Raw genomic sequence first — 26,763 nt, 5'->3', positions numbered from 1 at the left:
AGTTTGATTCAGTCCCATACACACTGTATGCAGACCACTGTGCTACACAAATACTCAATAAATTAGTGAGTCCTGTCTGCAGTCCGTGCCAACCAGGTTGGGGCTGAATGCTACACACAAGGTAGGGACTGCAGCTGCTGCTCCTCTAGCATGTACACATCTAAAAGTATGCAGGAGGAGGGTGGGGGGTGGGAGGTGGGGGTGACAGCAGGAAAATGCCCCTGGCAGAGTCCTAACCTGATGGCTGACCTTCACACTTGGTGTAGTTTGTCTGTTCAGGGACTCTGGGATTTCTCTGTTAGAGCAGCACTGACACCAAAACAACACAAATATTCCAGCAGTCTTTAATATTCTGTAATCCAGCACAATTTCCTAAATATTCAACAGAATTTAATGAGCTGACAGGACTGTATTTGTCACTTTATGGTAATTTCCTCCAGGCAGTCAAGGTGACTCCACAGATAACAGAGGAACTCTCTGACTATTCTGTGTTTGGGAGAAACAAGGAAGGCTTTTTGGCAGAGTGCAGAAACGTGCTGTATTGTGACACTGATATTATAACTTATATTATTATTATTATTAGAAGTTTCAGCCTTTACAGGATCCCTGAACTGGAAAACTCCTTCATTACAGGAAGAGTCACTAACTCAACTCAACTTTCCCTAAAAGAAAACCTGCTTATCAAAATCCAGCTTTCTTCACCTGAAGCTTATTTTCAACTTTATTTGGAATAATTAAACATCAGAAAGTTGCCATCAGCCTGTCATTTACCACTGACTGCTCCATCCCACCAAAGTCGACATAACACAGTCACATCACTCCTGTTCTGCCCTCACTGGTTACCAAAACAAATAATTGACCTGGCTCCTGCTTATACTGCCTAGCTGCTGCGCTCACTCTCTCCTCTACCTCCCTCCACTGTGTTCCCTACAAGCAGTCACTCACTGCTGCACTGCATCCATCTCAGTTACGTGTTATCCAGGTGTCCTCGTGCTGCTGCAGTCAGGCCTCTGGGGCCACAGTGAGCTGAGTGTGTGCTACCATACTGTCACTGACTCCAGGCCGGAGCCATCAATCTGATTTTCAGTGAGTTAAGAAATCATGTTCTATTCCTGAAATACAGCTCCCTACCGTTAACATGGAAACATAACCAAAACAAAAGAAGTCAGATGTTATGAGAACCCATCAGTCATAGTCCATGAGAATGTGTCTGCTGGTTGTGTACGTGGTCAACTGTTCACCAAAATGTTAACAGAGATAATCTATATAAACCAGCGGAGACTGTGAAGACGTTTATTTTCCTCCAGAGGTTGAAACTCAATAACTGCAGCTTGAAAAATAAATTCTTATTTTCTGCTTTCATTTACTTCTTCTTTATTTATCTACACAATTAAAACTTGTTGCTCTGGTTCAGGGAAACATTCCTCCCTTCATCTCATTCAGTATCTGCAGTGTTCATTTCACTGTGTGTGTGTGAGTACCCGGTGACAGTCTCCTCCAGACAGCACCTCCTGGATGAAGACTGCGGGGCCGTCGGGCTTGTTGGAGCCTCCTCCAATGGTGATGCCTAAGCTGCTGGATCGTGCCACTGAGAGGAGCTGAATGACTCCCTCACCTGGATGACTGACAACACAAAGACACACAACCACTGAGAACACAAAGATACGAGACACAACCACATCAGACTAACAAAAGAGGTCAGTGTCAACCTTTATTATCATTATTCCTTCATGACATTTCTGCCAATACTCTGCACAGTTACATGAAGAGTTTAAGTGATACATTGGCTGATATTATCTTACCACAGATGTATCTGTATTAACATGTTTACTGGCCACTTGATAACAAGAGACTGCAGTGTAGAAACACCAAGGAGGTGTTTGGGATCTGTTTCAGTTTGAAATGAAGTTTTGTTGCCACAGAGTAGTGACAGGTTTATTTTTACACTTTATTTGTCCCAGTTAAGTCACAGAAATTTAGAGATCTTTATCAAAAATACAGTTAGGCCCGTAAATATTTGGACAGTGACACAAGTTTTGTTATTTTAGCTGTTTACGAAAACATATTCAGGATACAATTATGTAATCAATATGGGCTTAAAGTGCAGACTCTCAGCTGTAATTTGAGAGAATTCACATCCAAATTGGAGCAAGGGTTTAGGAATTACAGCTCTTTAATACGTAGCCTCTTTTTCAAGGGACCAAAGGTAATTGGACAATTGACTCAGAAGGCTGCAAAAAAAAAAAAATAACAAGACTGCATGGGCTCTTCCCTCATTAACCTGTCATCAATTAAGCAGTTAAAAGGTCTGGAGTTGATTCCAGGTGTGGCGTTTGCATTTGGAAGCTTCTTGCTGTGAACACACAACACGCAGTCAAAGGAGCTCTCAATGGAGGTGAAACAGACCATCCTGAGGCTGAAAAAAAAGAAGAAATCCATCAGAGAGATAGCAGAAATGTTAGGAGTGGCCAAATCAACAGTTTGGTACATTCTGAGAAAAAAAGAGTGCACTGGTGAGCTTGGGAACTCAAAAAGGCCTGGACGACCACGGAAGACAACAGTGGTGGATGATCGCAGAATCCTTTCCATGGTGAAGAAAAACCCCTTCACAACATCCACTCAAGTGAAGAACACTCTCCAGGAAGTAGGTGTATCAGTATCTAAGTCTACCATAAAGAGAAGACTTCATGAGAGTACCACAAGGTGCAAACCATTAATTAGCCTCAAAAATAGAAAGGCCAGAATTGACTTTGCCAAAAAACACCTGAAGAAGCCAGCCCAGTTCTGGAACAGCATTCTTTGGACAGATGAGACTAAGATCAACCTGTACCAGAATGATGGGAAGAAGAAAGTTTGGAGAAGAATTGGAACAGCTCATGATCCAAAGCACACCACATCTTCTGTAAAACATGGTGGAGGCAGTGTGATGGCATGGGCATGCATGGCTTCCAATGGCACTGGGTCACTTGTGTTTATTGATGATGTGACAAAAGACAGAAGCAGCCGGATGAATTCTGAAGTGTATAGGGATATACTTTCTGCTCAGATTCAGCCAAATGCAGCAAAGTTGATTGGACGGCGCTTCACAGTACAGATGGACAATGATCCAAAACATACTGCAAAAGCAACCCAGGAGTTTTTAAAGCAAAGAAGTGGAATATTCTGCAATGGCCGAGTCAATCACCAGATCTCAACCCAATCGAGCATGCATTTCACTTGCTCAAGACAAAACTTAAGGCAGAAAGACCCACAAACAAGCAGCAACTGAAGACAGCTGCAGTAATGGCCTGGCAAAGCATCACAAAGGAGGAAACCCAGCGTTTGGTGATGTCCATGGGTTCCAGACTTCAGGCAGTCATTGCCTGCAAAGGATTCTCAACAAAATATTGAAAAATAACATTTTACTTAGGGTTATGTTTATTTGTCCAATTACTTTTGAGCCCCTGAAAGGAGGAGCGTTTGTATAAAAATAGCTACAATTCCTACATGTTTAATCATATATTTTTGTTCAACCCCTTGAATTAAACCTTAAAGTCTGCACTTCAATTCCGTTGTAGTTGTTTCATTTCAAATCCAATGTGGTGACATGCAGAGCCCAAATCATGAAGATTGTGTCACTGTCCAAATATTTCTGTATGAATGTCAACAGATTTTTCTGAACTGGGTCAACACTCCAGCATTAGTGCTGGACTGTCGACCTCCTCTGAGCAGGTAGGTGGTGGATAGTTTGGACCGGAGTCACCAAAACAGCACAGCATGGCTAAAATTATCCACCAAATATTTTATATTGGTCTGACTGAAACATGACGTTTCTGATTCTGATGACCTTAGCTTTCATTGCTGCTGTTGTGAAATGACTGTTTCCATTTTACAACTTCGATTGTTGAAGCTCTTCATATTCTGTGACCACATGTCCTGCTTCAGCTGTGCAGAGCATCTGGGTTTGGATTATTGTAAATCTGATGTCTCCGCTGCTCTGCTGGAGGGTAGGGAGGATGCAATATACAAACAGTGTGTTAATCTGTGCTTTGTGCATTTGAAGTCCACAACTTGCCTCACACCAGCAGAAGAGCAGTGTGATGGTTGATGCTGTCAGTGCTGTATGAGCTCCTACCTGAGGGAGCGCAGCATGGGCCCACTGCTGTTGTACATGTTCTGAGATCCTGCTGGGCTCAACAACAGGGGACTCTGAGAGCGGGACGAGGAACCAGATGATGTACTGTCCAGGTAGCGACCGCCTTCAGATTGGCAAAAAAGAACATTAAAACACAAAACAGAGAGTAAGTAGAGATGTTTGACATCGTTTTAGTGTGGTGTGTTGGTGTGTGGCTGCAGTTCACCTGGTTTATGGTACAAACCCACCCACACACACACTCACACACACCCCACACCCCACCCCACCCCATCAAACCTTTCGTAAGCCTGAGCGACTCTAAGAACTGAATAATACCCAAGATGCAATATGCTGACCAAACCAACTGCAGAGCCGCACGAATATCCCCCAGAATTTTTTTTATCCACTGCCATGAGAAGACATCTGCGTCTCTCCTGTTCTCACAATCAAAGGTAAGTCTCATGCTGCAGTTCAGCGGTTTACAGGGATGTCATGGATCCTTTCATAGAGTGGACTGAAAAGGCCTCGTCGTGTGAGCTGCTGCACACAGATCCTGCTTCTGAGTGAGACCATCAAAACAAAACACAGCACGACAATGTGGAAGAAAATACTCACACAATCAGTCATGTGATTATACTATGAGTCTGTAATGTTTGAGAAAACACCCCCCCACACACACACACACACTCACCCAGACACACACACACACAACCACACACAACCACACTAAATTTATCTTATCAGAAACACTAGCATTCAAAGTCACTAAATGTGGAAATACATGGTTTTCACAGGACAGGCGAAGCATGAAAAATGATTATCAGAGAAATAAACGGTTCTACCACTGGTATATTCTGAACTAGTCCTTTATAAATCAGCTGATCTTCAGAAGCTTAAAGCAGCGATCTGTGTTGAACTACATGTTGAACTACAGCACACAGGGTGAAGCTTATAGTGTCATCACAGGTGATGTGTGTGCAGGTAATAAGTCTGCCAGTGTTGGTGTTTGACCTATCTGTGAACATCTTGTACCTTAAATCCACGTCTCCTGATTATTGACTTGGACCCATCGACACCATCCACTGCTCAGAGCACACAGGACTGCCTCTGTGCTGAAACCCTGTTTTTACAAATATCTACCAGCTGGCTGCCTCCTTCCCGACTCAAACAGATGTTGGTAATTGTGTAATGGACAAGTGCACTGTCATAAGCAATTTTTAAAGGCAGACTTACTCCATTACCCTGCAGGCTTAGTCCTCTATCAACTAGAGAAAGATTGTTGAGCAGCAGCGGGAGGTTCCCTGACATCCTCACAGATCATTCATACCTTTACAATCTATAATTTTCTCATCCTGATTACATCATACTCCAACCTTACCACATGATGATGACATCCGTTGCATGTTTTTTATTTTCATGCAACCATATATAAACATGATGCAGTGTAGGATCTTTTTGTTCTGTGAGAAACTGCAATGCACTGTTTATGAGCGTGCACATGGAACTCAATTTCCTCTGCATTGACATGAGCAGGAGATCTGTTCGTTTTTAAACTAAAATAAACCTGAATATGGAAGGCACCCCTCACCTGAGCACACCTGAGCAGGGAATTACCTACCTTGCTGAATGGGAGAGTTGCGTGTTGATCCTGTGCTGCCGTTGGATCCATATTTCTCCAGCAGCTCAGCAAATTCTCTCCTTTTCGAAAAAATAAAAAGACAAATGTTCAGATGACTGTTGTGCAGATGCAGTAATGAGCTGGGTCTTTCTGGCTGCTGTGAAGACACTATGCTGCACCGTCTTCATGAACAGAAAAGTCTTGAAACTCAAGGATAAGAGACTAAGTTACTGTCTCTCACTTTACTGAAAACTGTGAATACCCAGTGCTTGTGTTAACTTGTTAACTGAGGGACCTGCTGAGGAGAGACGACTGTTAAATATTGTAGAGTATTTACAATTATTTATGTAATACCTATAATCAGTACTGCTTGTTTTATGAATGCTGTAACACCTTGTTTGTGTTTTTGACAGATTTAACCTAAAAATAAAAATAAACCTTTTCACTAACTTTGCTTCCAGACTGCTGTAAAGAAAATGTGATAATTGGAAACAAATGTTTCCATGAAGTTCATCAGTGTGAACAGGTCACTCCCCAGCACCCTGAGTCAGTCATATAATAATAATCATATCGACATATTTCACCTCAGAAACAGGTTCACAGCACAACAGTATCCACTGAGTGGTTCTGGTGTATCTGCTTCCTGTTTCTCCTGCTACAGTATCATCATCCACAACACAACAATATGATATCCCCTGCGGATGATGATTTGAATTTGGTGTTTCTAAGCAGATTATGAAAAGCGCTCACATTGGCTCCACAGTGAATAAGGACACAAATTGTTGTTGGACAGCACAAAAAGACTACCTCGGGCTGCACCTGTTTTGTAACCAGTGGCAACGGATGATTGGGTGAAAGGTGCCACGAGCAGACCCAGCCCATTCATTTCAGTGCAAATAATAATCATAACAATGAAGCAGTCTTCATCATCTGAACAGCAGCACTCCTTCTTTTAATCATGATGCATTGATTCATTTCTCCCTCCACCACCACAGCAGTCTTTTTGGTGTAACTCAGTTAAAATACTGCAGCTCATTAGACAAGTTCACCAAGCTGCAGTGATTTAGTAGGCAGCATGTAAACACTGAGGGGACTCTTAAACCATACCATGGGAAAGTTGTGTATATTTGTGTTGTAATACTGAGCTCATTGTGTCATTCTGAGAACAGAACCAGGTATACATACACCTCTACTCTGCAGCTGCTTTCACTAAATGCTTTAACAAGCTATTTATGGCTATATTTCACAATTATGGAATATATGAATTAATTACATCTGCGTATTATTTCTGAGCATGCAGTGGGAACTTTTGAGTGAAATTGAGAAAAAATTGTACATTGCTTAAAACTCATAAAAATGCTCATAAAGAAACTGTAACACAAGCTGTTTTATAAGCTCTCAGCTGAGATGTTGAGATTGTGTCAGGATCAGTTTTTTGTCATACTTTGCTGGTTTCATTAAGCTCCACACCATTTTACAAATTATGGACATGTGACCTAACGTTAGGATGATCAATAAATTGTGATGCTGAGAAAGAGCAGTGAGCAGGATATTTTTCTTCTCATGACTGAAGTGACACTTTCCAACACACCTGCATCTGAGACATTTGTATGTACGAATACCATTGTAAATTGTCCATTAAGATTTAACGTCTGTCACCAGTTTGGATCACAGACAGTACGTGTAAAAGCGTTTAGCGTTCCCATACACTAAAGGTGTCTGTGGCAGAAGCATTTGGCTAAACATCTGAAGATTCATTTCAGTTTGTTAGCAGTAGTTGTGTTGTGGTTACAGTCAGTTTTGAATTGTGTTGTGATTTACTGTCAGTGGGTACACCAACTGATAAACTCTCAATGGTGATTTCACTCTATTATAATATTTTCCAAGGCTCTTACAGCTGGTAAGCATGTAGTGAGTGCTAAGCTAGTTTTGACTAGTTTTTACAGACACAATCCCCCTCCCCTCCTTCCTGCCATCCACTCTCCTCCCCTCCAGCTCCTCTGCTCTGGGCTGCAGGGTAGTTACAGCACAGAGCACAGATTAACACACACGGCTCATCTCGTCAGGAGAGCTGCCCTAGGTTAAGCTCTTTGCTTCCCTGAGTCTGCTGTCACTCCACGGCATGCGACACAATGACAAGGAGGGGTGGGAGGTGGGGGGTGGGGGCTCAGACTACCTCACCAGTGACACCATTTGTGAGAATCCATCACATAAGAAATGACACCACACATGACACTCAGGTTTTAACCTGTACAGATGTCACTGTCAGCACTTTGCCCCACAGTTCTACAGGTTCATAGTGGGAACAGCCCAGTAAATCCAGTCTGTTACTCATGGCTGTGTCACATCACTGTTATCACACCATTACTGACTTCTCATGTCTGACACGCATCCTGTCTAACAGCTGAGGTGTAAATCCTGCCTGCGTCAGAGCTTACTCACTGAGGATTTACAGGCGGAAGACGACACGTTCATGTGCAGCAGTATTTCTCATTTGAATATGCAGATCCACCACCACTTTTATCAACTCACTGTTACAGATTCATATTGTCTGATGTGGATTTGAAGATGAGGTGTGTGACACTGACAGCTGCCACTGACCTGGTTTCCACTCAGACTAGAAATGGTGATACTACCAGCCTGTGCCATCAGTTACCACGTTAATACAGTTCCTGTGTCACATGTCACTGGTTGTTGGAGCAGTTTATACTTTATCAGAAAACTGAGCTGTCATCAAAGTCTTTTTTCCTATCTATAAATCCATAAATATGGAATTCTTCTCTTTCAGATGCAGGATTCATCATGAAGAACAATCAGATCATCGTTATCATCATCATAAAAATCTAAAATGTTTCAAAACTTTTCACTGCATTTTAAAAAAAAATTCTACTTAACAAATGTATAAGAAAGTCAAGAGTTGATATAGTCTTCTCATGGCTCAATATAATTAATTCTGGTCCTTACTCCCTCATTTTTATTGAATTATCATTGTAATGGCTCGACTCTTTCTACTTGTATATTTCTGTCATGTTGTTTTTTGTCAACATTTCAATCTTGTTTGTTTTGTGTTTGTGGTGAGGAAGGGAGAATTTATTGTCCATGTATTATAAATAAAGTTGGTTTAAAAAAAAAATCCTAATGAAAGTGCAGTAAGATTCTCTCTACAGTGCAGTTGTCCTTATGAATTCTCCTTCACATTGTTCCTTGACTTCATGATGTTTCCAGATTATCTTGACTTTTTGACATCGGCCCTGGATTTATTTTAGCAGGTCTGGCAGCCTCCAGGATGATCAGACCAAAGACAGAAAGAACCTTGTTTTCAGTTTTGGTTTCACACCGAACATGAAGTCATAAAGATTGATGTGAATCTTGTTCATAAGACAGCGATGTCTTCCTGCACTTTCACTGTGTCATGGACCATGGAATGAAGTCAAGTTCTGGTGACTGACATGATGCACAAAGCTGAACTGATGTGTTTGTTATGTTTGGTCAAGATGCAGCAGGACCTCATATGTCGTGATAATAATGGACAGATGGAAACAGAATGAGAAAAAGGCTTCCTGTAACATATTATAGTAAAGGAGTTACTTAGTGTGTTTCCATCCACTCGCCTTTTTTTTTTTTCTTTTCCAATTCTCAGTTTGCGCATAAATAAACTGAGTAGAAACATCTTAAATCACAGACAAGCTTTTACACCGCTTCTCTCTGCTGAATGTGGTTTGTTGCCGGCAGCAGGTGGTGGCGATTGTCGCTTGACAAGTGCTTTGGCCAGCACTGCCTTTACAAGACACAAGGTTATAATATGTCCTCTGAGCAGCTAGGTCTTCAGGGCAGACTGGAGGCTGCAGTGAGTCACTATCAGAAAGTGATGAGATGGGCCGGAGCTAGCTGGTTAGCATGCTAACTTCAGTAAAGAAAAGGCATGATAGAAACAAGAGTTAACAATGGTGTCTGTTTCAAAGTTTGAAGAAAGCTGTTGATAAGTAAGGGAAGGAAGTTTGATGCTGAACTCACAATGTAAGTAAAACAGCTGTTAATGCTAACGTTAGCTATGTAGCTATAGCAAAACTTACAAAAAGCTCCTTTAAATGTGATTCAAGCTTCCAGTGAAGATCCACATCAGATCTGTGTGGAGTGAGGATGAGGAGACTGAACCTTCCTCACATCAACACGTCAACCAAACAGAAATGTCAGATTTACATCATCTTTTAATGACCTCATGCCTTCTTCTGCAGTGGTTTAATGGCACTGCTTGAAGAATTAGTTCTTATCTTGATGCAGCGACTCCTGTTTACATTATAGACGTGAATGGAAATGAATATTAATCCTCATTTTGTGATTTCTGGAAACTCAGTTAAAACCTCAGTTGTACTTGGATGGAGCCTTGGCTCCTGATTGGCTGCTGCATTTCACTCACTTTTTATTGAGGAACTGTTAAAATACACAGCGCACCTCTGTTTTAATTGCTTTTCATTTTCTGACATGTTACTAAGGTTAACAAGTGATCCTGCGCAGCTGCTGTATATAGATCACTTCCCCCAGTTCCCATGATTAGCTAAAATCACAGCTGTACTATCACAAAATCATGTATCAAACAAGATGTAGAGCGATCACCAAAACTGAGCATTATCAGCGTGCACAGTAGCAAAACCAGTCTCTTTGCTGATTATGCCCAGGTGAGGAAAGCTGTTCAAATATTCAAATATTAAAGTATAAAATAGTGTACAGTAAGTTAGAAAGTTAAAATCTTAATTTTACATTAATAGTTTACCACAAAAAAGTCTGCAAATCCAGTCTTATAGCTCAGAGAAAACTAATCCCATATGGATTGTGATTATGGATCTGGCTCTGTGACAACCTGCACAGGAGACATAGATGTCATCTGCTTACTTTGCTTCCTCATCTCTGGCTATGAGAAGGCGCATGTGATTGGTTGCAGAGGCTGCTCTCAAGATGTCCACAGCTCTGTGAAACAAACAAAAACACATTTAGGTTGATGTTACAGCATCACCTCAGTTAATCAAACAAAAATGAGAGCAGTGAGATTTCACAAGATTTTCACCTTTCACTCGTGACTCCTACTAGACTATCCCCGTTCACCTCCAGGATCTGGTCCCCTGGCATCAGGTTTCCTATCAGAGGTCGAATAAAAGTCAGATGGTGAACTCCGCAGCATACAGGAAGAACTGCTCAAACAATAATGAGGAAACATCTACACTTTCTGTCTTTTGTGATGTTATGTCTCTGCAGCAGGTATCATCAGGTGGTATGTATGTTAATTCTAATGGTATACTGCTTTACATTTCTTTAATATCTAAAGTATTTGATGTGCATACTGTCAGGGTGAAGAGTTTATCATCAGGCTCTGCTCCTGGCCTCAGCCCTGGAGCCCTGACAGCTCTCACATCTCATATTTATTTTCATTTTTCTCTAATACTTGTTGGTATCGGGACAAGTACAGAGTATGAACCAATGCAACAGACAGGGGAGAGAGCTGGAGACAGATCCAGAGAGGTGAGGAAAGGGAAGATATGACTTGGACACACAGGGGGAAGCTCTCATCATATAGGAGACGAAGTGACCAAGTGTTGTAACTGCAGAAAAAGTACTTGCCGTCTCCTGGAGAATATAGTCAGTTTGTGGAAGTGAAGAAAATTCAAGATCTGTGTTAAATTCTGGTTGTGTTGAAGCTGCAGCTGATTCTGACCTCAGTGAACTTAACTGGCCATTTGAGTGGTGTGTAGTGAGTGCTCCTGTGGTGGAAACAGGACAGTACCCATCAGGGATTAGGAGGATCAATCTGAGGCTACATTATTGATTTGAATTAAGGCGTTTCATGTACTGAGCTGTGGGAATGTGCTATAGGGGAGGGGAAATTAAGTTTCTTTAGTCATATTAAACATCTTGTGAGAGATTTTATGAAGAAGTAGACTGTGTGATAGGATTTGTGTGATCTCCTGGTGCCTGCTGGCTCCTCCCTGGGCCTCAGGAGGATTTATTATTGCTTCATAAAGATTCCAACTCATTTCTCATTCGACTCTGTTAATCAGTGAAAATCAAATAAGTGGCTGTTTGTTGCAGATATTTACTGATGGTTCTGTGGTTAAACAAACAACAGCTCTCAACTCTGTAATTTACAGTTGCCAAAAAAGCTGTAATATCTTAAACACTGTCACCATATTTTTTATGAAGCTCTGGCAACCATAAATGAGACAGACTTTATGGCCTGCAGTAACTCCCTTCATCTGGATGTAAAATAAAAAATCCCGTTCTTCAGAAACACTCTCCATTCTTCTGCTTCCTGTCTCCCTCCTCACACCACAGTCTGCAGTCCACCCAACGACAGAGGAGCAGGCCTCATTAAGCCTTTTAGTTCCGTTGTGCTCACTAGTTCAAATGCTGAGCACATTTTAAAATGTGGTACACAATATCGAGCCTTGTTACTATGGAAACAAGTTAGTATTGAGGGACTTCTAGGTAGCTACTCAGTAGGATTTGGTGATGCTGCGTAGTTCCTGTTCCTGGGTTCAGAGTTAACGAGGAGCGACTCATGAAGACCTAATTATTACCTCATGATTCATTAATGTAGCATCTTCCAGTCTGTTCCAATAACACATCATTATCTCCCTCGTAGTCCTGGTGTCGGAGTCATTAGAGGAACTACTTATTAATGACTCATCAAGACTTACTGAGCAAATCAAAGCTCTGCGGGATTAAAACTGAACACACATTAGTTGTGAGATATGAGACATGGGTACGCACAACTGACGCATCGATCAGTTCCATCAACAGCGACCTCTGACCTCTGTTTCAGTCACTACCCACAAGTGCAGCTGTAATGTACTGCTGAGGAGCAGGAGAACGAACGCTCGTCACCACACTGAGCAGCATCAGTTATAACATTCAAGTTATCCCCTGATCAAACAGTCATTTATTTATCTGACATACCCACCATCACCTTTATTTGTCTCCTTTTATTTAGTTATTTTTTCTCTCACTGTTTTCTGCTGCTGTCATATTAAACTACTGGCTGCAGCTGTATTTTGTGGCTCCATGTCTTAGTCTCACACATCACTGTGTTTTTCTTTATATACTGCAGGTGCACAGTGAAAACACAACCTCACGGTGAATCCGAAAGCTTTGATTGTTATAATCACTACAGATATAATTTATATGCTCCCAATACACTCTCAGTTGTCAGTTGTAAGGTTCAGTTTTTATTGAAACCAGGACCTGTGCACCTCCCGAACCTGAAATGATAAGGAGAGATTTTGGTTGACCCCTCCCTCTGACGTCTTTGTTATGGGATGAGGGATAGATGTCAAAAGCACTTCAGGGATGTATTTAAAAAAACACAACCCTTAGGAACAGCAACAAGCACTGAAGGTTATTGTAAATCAACTTACAGAAATACTAACTCTTAATCATATTAACATTAACATTAACATTAACATTAACATATTCGATAAATTAAACGACATATTTTATTGTTGAGATAAATGTTCCACAGCTTCTAAATTGGCTAAAATGACATCAGTAGGAAGGATACATCAATTGCTAACTTGGTTAGGGCAAAAACAGAAGTCAGCTGACATGACTGAAGAATGAAGTGAACATTAAATAGCAAGTGTAAGTGAGATGTTTCATGTCTAAAATGTTCTATAGCAGTAGAACCTTACGCAGGTTATGAAAATGTGTTCAAGTGCTGTTTGTTTAGTTAGATTATTCTTCAACTTTGGGAATTAACAGAACATAAGATAAGCGAGGGGTGAGTTTCCAGTCTACAGCAGATATTTTGGAGCTGCTCTGCTTCTCATACTGCTGCAGAGATTCCCTGTGGTGAGTCAGGAGCAGGAGCAGCGGCAGGGCAAAGCTCCTTGATCCTCATACAGGCAGCTACAGTGATATAAGGGGAGATCAGGGGAAAGTAAAGTCAAGAATCTGTGGTGTTCTGTATGGAGGACTGAAACTTCCAGTATCAAAAATAAATAAATGACTCAATAAAATAAATTTATATGCTATTAAATGCACTAAAAATAATATTAAAAATAATAAAAAATTAGTTACATTTTATTTGTTTCTGTATTTATTTACCTTTGTATGAATTTTACTATTGATTTAGTCCCCTATTTTCCTATTTGATTTTCCATTTAATTTATTATTCATGTATCTATCCATTCATGATTTCCCCTTTGTAGCCCCACACCCATTTAGTTCCCAAAATTGTCTTTTTTCTTTTTTCAGTATTTCCTTTCTATATGACTTTATGCATTTCTTCTTCTTTATTCAAATGAGTCATTCAAATTGTGTCATTGGATCAACTTTTTGCCTGTTGGCTGGTAGACATCAGAGTGCATAGATTGACTATACATGCCTCTACCCATCTCCATTGTGAGGCCAGCCACAGGTTGGATATAGAAGCAAATTAAAACGGAAATATCTGTTTATGTCACATTTTATGACTTTATTATTTTATTGAGTCATTTATTTATGTATTTATTTGGATTTTGGTGGTTTCAGTCCTCCATATTCTGGACCAGTTGAAGAAGCTTTAATAGAAACTGATTCGATTGGTGTTTTCTATTCTCCTGCAAACACTGAAAGTGTAGCTTCAAATTCACTCTACATCTATCAAAGGAATCTCACAAACAAAAGCCATGATGATTTTTAAGTGCCAACAGTTTTCTGTGTCCTATATCCATCATTTATGGCACAGAGAAAGTAGGCCATGACAGCACTGTGGTGTTTTAGTCATGTTTTCATCATCACGAGAGAAGCTCCAAAAATACTTGTTCCGTCACTGCAGAGGTCATCGGTCTGACACCACATCCACTGTGTATATCATTCACTTCTCTTCTACTTGTTAGTATTTCACTTAACTCATTCTCAAGATGTTCTTCTTCATGACATACAGGGGGATATTTAAAATTTGTGGCCCTTCTACAAACACTAAACGCTCACACAAACATTGGTCCCTGTACACGCAAAGATTGCATCAAGGCTTCTGCTGAAGCTTTTACTAAGTCAGCTCTTACGTTTAAAGAAATAATCTCATCAGTTTTACAAAGTGATTTTTCATACATCTTTCCAGCACTGATGAAGCTGATGACAACAGGTTATTTAACTGCTGCTGGGCCTTCTTGTTCACAGAGTCTCTGAGCTGAGACAAGGACACAGGTCTGTCTACGTCAGTGTCCATGAATCTATAGACCCTAACCTGCTCCACCATCTGTCCCTATAATTAATTATGAGGGTTTAAAAAAATGTGTGTGTCATAGATGTTTAGCTCCAGAAGTCTCTCATCACTGCAGGTGATCAGAGAGTCCACAGATATCTCCAGCTTAATATTTCAATTTTAGGACATAGTGATGATGGTGATGGTCTGGAAAATTCGCTGAAAGAGTCTCAGCATTTTTTAGTGATTGTGCAGCATCTCAAACCGTTTTTATTGTGTCATTTAAAACAGGTTATGGATCATCATCATCTTCACTATTTGACAGTGAGTAAGATCACAGGAACCAAACACACTTTGGCAGAACAGCTTTATAAAAACCTCTTTTTAAATAATTAATACCAAACTCCCTCCACCAGAATATTACACCAGAAGATCAAAACAAAGATTTCAACAGTCTTTTGTTATTGAGACACCCGTAACCACAGCTACCATCACTGTTGCACTGTGTAGGGTTGTCTAATTTGTCCCTAGTTTTCTTATCAGACATTGTATTTTGAATGGACTGGAGAGGTATTTTTACGTAAAGAGGACCGTAAGATGGGGAGACACTTCCCAGGATGATGATGGACACTTTTCTTTCTTTCAGTATCTAAAGTCTATGTTTTACTGCCTTTGTGTTTTTTTGCAATAATCAGACCACATGGATTTTCTTCTTCGGATGATGAAGTAAACTTTGAATTTGAAATGATAAAAGTAATCCTGGGAGACTGTGACAAGAGAAGGTGTCCTCACAGGGCACAGGGTTTACCATCACTTGAAGCAAGGCCACCTGGTAAAATGCGTTTGACGTAGACTCCAAACTCCTCTCCAGTGAGCTCCTTCACTCCTCCAATCACTTTAATTCCTGTGGGGAGAAGAAAAATCACTTTCTGAACAGATTCTCCTGCTTTTTCTTTATTTTGCAAACAGTTCCACAGACTGATGACAGTGACAAAATATTTTCTTCTGGATTTAGGCTCCATATATGAACATTTGGATCTCATTGTAAATGATTGTTTCTCCCTGCTCTTGGCCACACAACAAGAAAAATACACATACAATGGCCAATGATCTAGGTACCTTTCCACTTATATCACGATAGATTTTCCCTGTCTCTGATAGCATGTAAAGTGTCATTGAAACCAGCAGGTGCAGATTCAGGTTCAACTTACTATATCATAATATTAACTCAGAGCTCAGTGAGATTTTCTGTCCTGTAAGTCACCATCGCACTGCGACATGTCTGTGTTACTGCTTCAGAAAGTATTTCCACAGTAAAAAGCTGGTAAACTCCAAATGGGACAAATGCTAATTACTGTACATAAATGAATAATAATACCTTAGTACAGATGGGGCATTGAATATTGTGACGTCAATAAAATGAGGGGAAGGTCTTTCATCAGCAGCTGCTGTTGTATGGGTGTACTGCTGACTGAGGACTGGGGGGGTCATATAGGTCAGCTCAAGGAGCATTGGTAGTATTGGTCTATTTAAAGAAGATGAGATTTATATGAATGGGATTAATTAAAAATTAAAAAACCTCAAAATATTAATTTACTCTTACTTACTCTAAAGACAAGTCTGAAATAACAGTTAAGTGATTTAAAATACGGGAGCTTATGTTAATACGGTAGCTATTGCAGTTACAGTTGCGTGCACCTCCTCAAACATGGACTGAACTGTGATTGGTCAGCTTGGGCTGTTTCAGCTGACAGTGGAGATTATTACAAAGTAATCAATAATGACAACAATAATCAGAAGCCATCCTAAATGACAGAATGTAAACACAGTTTCTGTGGGTTAGATATAATGAGACCTGTTGTTCTGGTGATATGAGGAGGTGAAATCCAAACTGTGAATCAAAATCTAGTTGAAAATAGGTCGACTTTACAATTGGTAAAGCATTTCCATACTGTATGATTCACTGTTGAATAGCTATGCATATAAGAAAATACACTCATTTGCCTGTTTATTAGGTAAATGGTAAGTCAGTTGCCATGGCAACTGTAGCATTTATTTGAGGGACAAACTGTGACTTCAATTATTAATGTGCAGATTCGCCAATGGACAAATCATTTTATTCATTCTAAAATCTTCCCACTCACACGGAAGAGAACAGACTTTCACCACAGAGCTTCTATATCTCTGACAGTCCTCGACATTCATTTTCCTTCACTGTACCGTACAGTGAAATCAGTGAAGCCTGGCTGCTGAATTCAACCTTATTTAACTATTAGATCAGGCTTCTTTATCTTAAGGCTGCTGTCGGCCTGTAACCACATAAACAAAATGGCAACACTAATTGGGTCTGGAGCGAAGGGGCGCATGTTAATTATTGCCTGTTGGAAGAACATAGTTATAAAGTTCCTTGTCTCATCCCTTCCTCCCTTCTTGCTCTTCTCTGAGGAAAACTGCGTCTTGTTCTTTTGTTCAGCCTCAAAGTGTTCTCCTCCCTCCGCCTATCATCAGATAAGGAAAACATCACCCTAATGCATAAGCAGCTGCAGCAAATATAAAAGACATGCCTCACTTCCTCTTATTCAGCTTCACTTTTTTTTCCCCCAAATTAGTTCCTGCTCATAATGCGGCAAGGTCATGTTTGGGATGGAATGTTCCAACAGACCTTGTAAAGATGGTAAAATTCAAAGTGATGAAAAAAAGCTGTTTCTTATACAGATGGTTTAATACCCCAGATGATAGAAGAGCATAATGAACTAGACCTACGGTTATAGCGATGGTTGTTTGACTCTACCAACCAGTGCAGTTGCAGTTTACGTCCATGTTTATCCAGATTCATATGATATGTGTTGTGAAGCTTTTGAAGGAATTTAAGAAAAAGTATTAAGTGTATTTTGTTATAATCAGTGTATGAATTCTTGAGTTGCAGAGACACCACCCTCATGAGAATAGGACGGATGAACCCGTCAGGCAGGGGGGAAAATAACATGTTTACAACACAGAGTCATATGTGGAGACCTGAAGACTGAAACACTGCCTCTTTAAAGCTCACGCTGCAGATTCAACATGTCTACACAATGAATTGTGACAGAGATGATTTTCACTATGAAAACTTCCTCCCACCCACATGCTGAGGCAGTGCAGCTTTCAGCTGCATTAACAAAGAGATTAGCACGTGCTGTCCTCAGTGTAGGACAGCAGGAGTGTTACAGTGTACAGAGCATACACTCCCCCAATGCTGTGGTGGCTTCAGATGCACAGATGGGGGGGGGGGGGGGGGGCTCAGCATAAGACGGGGGGTCGTCTTATGCTTAGGCTTTATGTATCAGGACAGTGTGTACACTTGAACGTGCTCAAGTTGGTTGACAATAAGCTGATTTGCTTCTCACCTGTGTGCTACCTACAACATACACACACACACACACACACACACACACACACACAGAGTCCTCCAGCCCTCTCTTATGCACAGTCAGATGTAGTTTCCCACTGTTCAGCTCTGATGTGAAGCCTGGAGACAAAGCACCACCATCATTTCAAAGTTCTGAATTTTTTTAATTTTATGTTGTGTCCTGCATTTTTATTAAAAAAGGAATATTCAATGAGCTGTTCCTGAAACCATTGTTTTTAAAGACCGTTTTGTTGTGCAGTTCTTCCTGCAGTTTTAATTCTATGCTGAAAACTGATACAGCATGTTTGCATCTCTGTGGATGGGTTATATGACCTTCCTTATGACTTATCTCACTGTTAAACTTTGAGTTCTTAGTTTTTAAAGTTTTTAATCTCATTGACATCCACTGTATTTATGTTACAAAACAAACTCAAAATGCTCAGTGTGGCTCGCTGATTGCTGATAAGTTCATTATGACATTTACAGTTTATGAATTGCAATCGATAGCATAATACATTAAAGTCTATGCAGGCCCACTCAACCCCCTTTATACTGAATGACAGCACCTGTAAACAAAACCGACTCCATTCATTTTCAAAATACTGGATATTGTGCATTGTTTAACTCACATACATAAACTGATAATAAGGACAGTTCACGTCACATAAAGTGTTAATGTACAGCCTGGTTGATCTACATTATATTTACAGTTTAATTCTGTCACTGCAATTAGCAGAAATTCAATTCTAGTTTCAATGAGCTCAGTGCTGCATAGTAATCAAAATCATTATGATTACGTGTTATTTATAGGTCATTCTCTCCACTTCACATCTATAACTCAGCCAACACATTAATGACTATAGTGTCATTCAAAAAATAAAGCCAATCAGGATATCTCTTCACAGCAATCACACATTTTGTGGCAGGAATTACACAAAAATTAAACTGTCATTCCGCTAATTATGTACATGAACATCAGTTGTCTCACAATGACAACTCAGTCTCTGTTTTTTAATGCCATGTTCATCTCATACAGGATGAATGGAAAAATCTCCATGTTCACGATTTGCAAGTGTTGAAATCATGCAGGATTGTTTGTGTGAAGGTTAAAATATACTGTGCGTTGACTACATAATGCATATCTATAAGATGTATCCGGATACATGTATGCCCCACATCTATAGAATTTGGGTTTAATTATCTTGTCCGTATTAGGAGGGTGTCTGTATTTTCAGTCACTTCTGTGTGAGTCAGAGCCTTCAACTGATTCTTTTATCTGTCTCTGGCAAATCCAGCCAACAAGTACAATAATAAGTCACAGAGGACCTCATTAATGGACATTTAACTAATTGCCACATCATATGTAAAAACTTGAAACTGTGTCCATTCCTGAAACCAGTAGAAAACTGCCTTAACTCACAGTTCAACCTATGACACAAAATATTGAAAAAAAAAAAAAAAAAAGATTTGGGGTTCAGTGTCTTATTCAGTGTGCACAGGAGGAGCTGGGGATCAAACCGCCAACCCTGGAGACTAGTGTCAATGTATAAATCACTAAAGAAAGCTGCTCTGCTGATTTTACTGTAGGTCAGTGACTGTAGGGAGTTTGTTGAAGTGTCTCTTGTGCAGTTGTATTAGAAAGGGATCAATAAAACAAGACTGGGTATAAACCTTGTGTATGGCTGGACCGACCACGTGCCCCGTCCTCTCCTCACGCAGTCACGTGGGGGATGTGATCACACACAACAAAACAAAATGTAAAATGCTAATTTAACATGACAGAATGAAATCCTCCTTTTAGTACCATGGATCGCTCCACTTGGCCTTCTGTGTTAAAACACTTATTTATAAACTTCCCTTACCAATGCAACCACCATCTTCATCACTTTGATGGGGAGGATACATTTTGGCCGGAGGCAGGGATACACAGGGGGGTAAACTCCTAGTGGCTGTCATATAATGTTAATGCCAGTTAAGCATAATGCACATTCTACTGCTCTAATAAATTCAACAATGTGATCATGTTATAACGATCATGTAATCATGATTGTAATCATGTAATCGTGTAATCATGGAACACATTTTTGGCACAACAGTGGCATGAAGAGAAGTCATCGCTAACTGCTAAAGAAAGAAAGATTTGAACAGCATGTAAACACAAACACCTGCAAAAATACCCTCACTGCAGCACACCAATATCAGCCCTGCAAATAAATAACGATATAACCATTTCTACATATCAAAACAGAGGGAGTCAGAAATAAAGACCTGTTACCTTCTGCAGGTGAGATAACTAAAGGCCCTGGTCACCAGCGCAAACACCCCCTGATGATGAATTGTTCTCACCAACTCATTTGGGTGGGAAATGGGAAAAAGTCCAACACTGGGTCAACAGTGTAATTTCATCACTCACTCAACTCTGTCACTGTCAGTCACTCAGTCATGGACATTTGTGTATGTAGTGCTGGCCCGTGGCCGGCCCAGCTAAAAATACATACCGTATAAAAATAAACTCCCAGTTGAATCAGGGCAAAAACATCTATGAAATAATTCAGCTCACATCCATCAGTTATTTTAAACATCACTGTGGATACATTCACAAGAAGCTACAGTTTAGTTCTGAACAGATTTTTCAGATTATAAAAGTTCTTCCTCTTATGTACAGCACATCCACTTCAGCAGGATATTTTACAGTCTGACTGTAATTGCATTCATGCATATGAGCAGTTTGTCTGTAGGCACAAGCTTCACCAGAGTGGTGGTGTGGGAGTGAAGTAAGGATAAAAACAACAGCAGCTCCTGCGTTCTTAACCCAGCTGAGTTAAGTGGGTTAGGGCTTTGCCACATGACCTACTTCCCCTCCCAGGCAAAAACACAGATACTTAGCAGGGATACCTACTCTGCAGAGAAAATCCCTTCAAAAGTAGGACTTATATTATTTCAGCTATTCAAAATCAGACTCCAGTGGAGGATGATGGAGTAAGGCTATGCATCATGTTGTTAGTTTAACTGAGCAATGTGAATTGGACTTTAATAAACTGATTTAACATCGTTGACTATACCAGGTGTGTGTGTGTGTGGCATCACTTTTTCATGATGCTACACCTCTTATCTCCAACAAGTGATACAACAAAGTTACTCAGTGAATTAGTACAGGTACAATACCAGAAAAAAATGTATATCCTTGAACAACAATGAGCCATTTATCATCCATGTGGTCTGGAGAAAACAGAGTTACTACAGCTGTACTAAATAATGTTTTTGCCATTGACAATGGATCATATGACTGTGTAATGTAAAAGGTGTCATTCATAATGATGAACGAGGGTCAGCACAGATTCCTGTGTGGACATCCGCATGGACCCTCAGAGAAACGATGATCTGGTCTTTAGCTGATAGACTGGCAACCTGCTCAGGGAGTTCCCTCTCTCTCTTAACTAATGAATGCTGGGATGTGCCCCAATCCCTGACAGGCATGACCTGTACAGGCAAATAATAAATGGACCAAACATGACCTTTCCCCACCATGAAAAGTGTTCAAGTGAAGTCACCGAGTCTAGTCAGGTGCATCAGTTGCGAGGACAGAAGTATGCTCTCTATCCTCGGTCTCCGAGGAGAAAAACTTACCCAGGCCATTCTCACAGTCTGTGAACTCCATGGAATGAACAGCTCGGTCTACTCCATATGGACCCATTAGTGTCCTGTTAGAAAGGGATGGAGAAGATGGAGAAGAGAAGGAGGGAGAGACAAAATAGACAAAAAATAAGTAAGTTTCAGACCAGGCTCTTTGGTTGTAAAGTTTGACTTGATGATGAATATGGAGCCTTGTGTCAGCCTCAGAGTTTCTCTTTCAGCTTTACAGGTCGGGGATTGATGGCACGTGACAGAACATTTCCATATGCCAGTCATAGAGAACAGGCCTTAGTGTCTGCTGCACACATTTACTTGTGTCAAGATGAATACATGTGGCCATAAAAAAATCTTTTAACCTTGACTGAAAGCTACTTTCACATCCATCAGTGTCCATGTCCGGTACAGAAATATGCTGAAGCTTGTTTTTTTTGTCTCTTTGTGTAAACAGCTGACAGTGAATGTCTGGAGGTAGTGGGTGTGCAGCATTTCAGTCTTGAGTGTATTTGGTCTTAATACATTTATTTTTGGGCAACTGGCAAAGATTGGTTCAACACAACACAACACAACATCCTCAGTGACAAGATACAATCCTCTTTCCTCAGTTTTTGTTTCACCAGTGTGGAGTAAATGGTGAAATAGCCGCTGTAATCCCTGGACAAATAAAGTAAATCTCTCTGGTGAGACTAGTGTTCTGTTCACACTTCCTGGGAACTGTAAATACTGTATACACCTCTGGATGCAAGAGAAAGATTCACAACATGTGACCTGTCCATATACTTTTTTAACATATGAGAGTGACTCAGCTCTGAGCTCTGACTTGAGAAACATATTCAGTTTGCAGTTGTGTTGAAAAAGAATTTTAGTGCTGGTCTGTGTGTGCAGCTGCCACTTCAGACAACAATCCACCATCCACAAGAATCAACCATCTATATTTAAAACTGTGTCAACGGCAGAGACGATGCCACTCTTCTTTCTGACATTTGTCTCATAGCTTCATCAAATCTACCTGAACCAAATCGGGAGACTCAGCCTCTCTGCTGGAATTTTTTCTTTTATTCTTGGTTTTATTTACCTCAGTGATGCAGAATGTGTGAAATATTTTTCATGCGCTGTGATGTGACCTCTTACATTGTAAAATATATTTTAAAGACAATATTTTTACAAGACAAGTGATTCTGGCAGTGGAATATCTAGACTATAGTTGCGCCATTTTCCTCGGCAACAAGGACTGGAGGAGAACAGGAGGATTCTTCATGGCCCAACCTATCCCAAGATTCATTGCACACCAGTAATGAAAATAACTTGGCACCAAACACCACTGACAGAGAGTCGGAGGATTATACTGTTAAATCTAAGTATTGGGTTTTAGCTCAGTTCAACAGCTACAACTATTTGTATTGTCAAGGTTGCTAGGTGACAGGAGCCATGCTTTGCAACGCATCAGTAATGGCAGGCACGGCTGGTGACACAAAGTGAAAATCCTCCAAAGGCCAGCGCATCTCATTTTGGTTCAGCTTTCATAAATATCTAATAAATATTGTGAAACAATAAAGACAAATAAAGCTTTTGTTCATATACTGACTTTGGTGTTTTACTTGTATTCACTGATGTATGGTACAGAACAATAGTCCAAAATTTGTATTGATATACATGGTGTATATGGAGTATAGATTACTACACTCAGTTGTCAGTTTATTAGGAACACCTAGCTAAAGTGAAAGCAGTCTAATCCAACGGCCCTGAAGTAAATGCAGGTGAAGGTGATAATGTTCAGAAACTGTTTCAGAGACATGTTGATTCAACTGTGTGATTGTGATGAGGATGTGGTCTCTGACGCTGTTGTATTATGCTATACTAACTGGTGTTTCTGTTCTTTTGTCCACCCCACTTCTATCAATTAGCGTGGGCTACATAACAGAAACACCTCTCTATTTGATGCAGTACAGAAGGAGGATTTAATGCAGAACTGCTTTATTGGACTGCATTAGTTTTAGAAACATGTTCCTAATAAACTGCCAACTGAGTGTGTATGGAGCTAGTATTGATTATGGTACAATGTCTGAAGCTGACTTCATCTTATCTATAGGCATACTGACTAATATTATATATGTGGAACCAAAGCAAATACATAACACTGGCTGGTCTATGCATAGACTATAACAAATATATAACCAACAACCAATCATACATGTATATATTTAAAGACCTCCTCCGATGAAAATCAAGTGTTTAACATTGTTAACGTCCATATGATGAGTGAAATAAAAAACAGATTCAGACAGACAGGGATTCATACATCATATAACCTAAGGAACCAATCCTGTCAACTTGTAGGGACAGGGGGTGGGGCTAAATACACCTGAAACCTTGTCGGTACAGAGAGTCAGAGTTAGCATTAGCATAACCACTAACACTGTGTCAGCCACTGCCAGTTACAAGCTAACAAACAACATAAACAAATAAAAGATGCTAACTACGCTAACGGTTCTGATCCGTCTGCTAGTCTCTGATTCTGGTCTCAACAGACTCCTCATCTGAGTCTGGGTCTGACTGAGGCTCAAACATGAGGCTGAGTCTCTGATGTTTCCTCCTTACACACATTTAACAGACAGCACAGACAGCACCATGTGCACAAGGTAAAGAAAAAATAAATGAATTAATTACTTAAACATTGCTTCTTTGTAGTGCTACTACAACTGATTCACATGAGTGATGGCTGCCGGAACAAAGCTCTCTTTTTGTTCTGCACTTTGGGACTATCAACCTTCGTCCAGAGGGAGGAAGCTGAAATTCACTGTTTAAAGGATGAGTCGTCATTTAAAAAAGTAGTTTATTGCTACACTGAATCATGCTTTAAAACAGTCCTCCTGTGGTTTAGCGTTGCTCTCCTATAACACTGTTGGACTTGTGATGGTGAGTTCAAACAGGATCAAACTAGATGCACCAGAACCACAGATAATGTATTTTTATTCCACATTACACACCATGCAATGCAGCACCCAACAGATCAGCTTAAAGATTTGAGTACGTTACACTGTTACTGGCTAACGTAGCCTGGAGCCTGTAGACTGCAGCAGAGATAAGGTGTTGGCTGCAGAGGTCCGGTGAGGTCCATATCATTTTACTTTTCAAATGTGTAGACTCCTGATTGAAAATGACCCTTGTTCATGTTTTTCTGTTAAGTGACCACGAATAGTCATGTGAATAATGACTGCTGGCTCTGAGGAGTAAAGGTGTAAATAGTATGACATTATTATCATAAAATGTGTTGGGTAGGAGAAGGGTGGATGGTTTGGTATGTGTCCAGCACTGTAAAGTAGGCAGTGGTGGAAGAAGTACTCAGATACTTCACTTAAGTCATGTAGTTGAAGTATTGATCACTCTGACTAATATATGATTATATATGGCATCAATAGATGATTACTACTGAAGCATCAGTGTGTCAGCAGCATGTTACTGTTGTAGCTGCTAGTACATGTGGAGTTAGTGTGAATTACAGCCTCATTCATCCACTTCTGTTTGCCCTGTTAAAGTTATTACATTACATGTTAATACAAACTCAATACTTCCTACAACTGTTTCAAATTAAAAGCCCTCTAACATTTCAGTGTACAGAAACCCTTCATTTCTTAACAGGGCTTTTATTGTGAAATATTTGCAGGCATATCAGCAGGCCTGTATTTGGGGGGCCAACCTTTATTTGTTCATGTCAGCCAGCCTGTTATCAAAGTTATCACAAATTTTGATTGGTGCAGTTTTAACTAGAGAAAACACGCTTATGAATTCTATTTTGAAGGTGCCATTTATAACCATTTTGAAGTGCACTCACAAACAAAGTCTGGCACTTTAGCCAGACAGAGGCTACAAGGCTGAAAATGTTGTTCTGCTGTTCGGAGAATCAGAACAGGAAATAGGGCTGTTTTGGAGGCAATGACTAAACCAGTTTTCTCTTGTAGGTAAAAGGCCTGCTGAGGACCCGGCTTCAGGCCCCGACCTCCTCCATACAGTCTGAGCTTCAGTATTTAGGCTGTTACACACAGCAGGCAAGAGGCTGCCTTGTATAAATTATCATCAACATGTTTAAAACAATCAGAACACACACCTCACTTCTGTTTATATTGTCTCATAGTTGTGTTCATCATTATTTATGTCTTATTATTTCTCTTCCTGGTGTGCTACTTGTTTTTCAATCAAATCTCTGTTCGCTGTATAATATGTTGTACATTTACCTTCTTTACAAGTTGTAATATAAAACTTTTCCACATTAAAATGTCAAAAAATGACCTATGTTCTATATGTTGTTGAGTTGTGTTCTTACGTTATCACAAATGTTTCTATCAATTCTCAAACCAGAGAAATCTGTGATTTTAATCATGGTAACGCTCTGTTTAATTTGGTCGCCTGTCTATGACGTCATATCCCCTATGTGAATGTGTCAGTGTGGTTTTCTGCCCCCAACTCAAAATTTAAGTCACATTTTTAAGACACAATTTTACACCTTGGTGTTAGTCATCAGATGTCTGGATCTGAAATTATCACAGAAAAAAGCTGAGCAAATGTTAGACAGCTCAGCTCCTATGAACTCCAAGACATCCTGTGTGACTGAAGAGTGTCAGCAAATCACAGATTTTTTATGTGAGACTTTTATTCAGTGTTTTTACTAGTTGTAATCAACTCTTGTGTTTGTTGTGGAGGGAGGAGACCTCTGTAGAGAATTCAGCTGCAGGTAAAAACCTCTTGAACCACTGACACTGAAGGAATCCAAACTCGGAGAAGCTTACGCCATGCTGGTGAAGACAACAACTCCCACAATCCCACGCTATTTCATGACATCA

General features: G+C 40.2%; 1 protein-coding gene across 5 annotated transcripts in view; it reads right to left on the bottom strand.

The window, feature by feature from the left end:
- LOC139634746 (syntaxin-binding protein 4) overlaps positions 1-26,763 on the bottom strand; it is an 84,023-nt gene that overhangs the window by 31,170 nt on the left and 26,090 nt on the right. For all 5 annotated transcript variants that reach the window (XM_071501358.1, XM_071501356.1, XM_071501357.1 and 2 more), the window contains exons 2-8: positions 21,923-21,996; positions 15,716-15,811; positions 10,795-10,864; positions 10,623-10,697; positions 5,733-5,812; positions 4,115-4,238; positions 1,482-1,623 (exon numbers count right to left, since the gene is read on the bottom strand). In XM_071501358.1, coding sequence (XP_071357459.1) covers positions 1,482-1,623; positions 4,115-4,238; positions 5,733-5,812; positions 10,623-10,697; positions 10,795-10,864; positions 15,716-15,811; positions 21,923-21,996 — 661 coding nt within the window. The remainder of the gene's footprint in view (positions 1-1,481; positions 1,624-4,114; positions 4,239-5,732; positions 5,813-10,622; positions 10,698-10,794; positions 10,865-15,715; positions 15,812-21,922; positions 21,997-26,763) is intronic.

This window comes from Trachinotus anak, unplaced genomic scaffold (genome assembly GCF_046630095.1).
Source record: "Trachinotus anak isolate AG129_WGS33_773 ecotype Australia unplaced genomic scaffold, CSIRO_AGI_Tana_v1 ptg000017l, whole genome shotgun sequence".
In the NCBI taxonomy this organism is placed as follows: Eukaryota; Metazoa; Chordata; class Actinopteri; order Carangiformes; family Carangidae; genus Trachinotus; species Trachinotus anak.
This window is presented reverse-complemented; position numbering and strand designations above follow the sequence as displayed.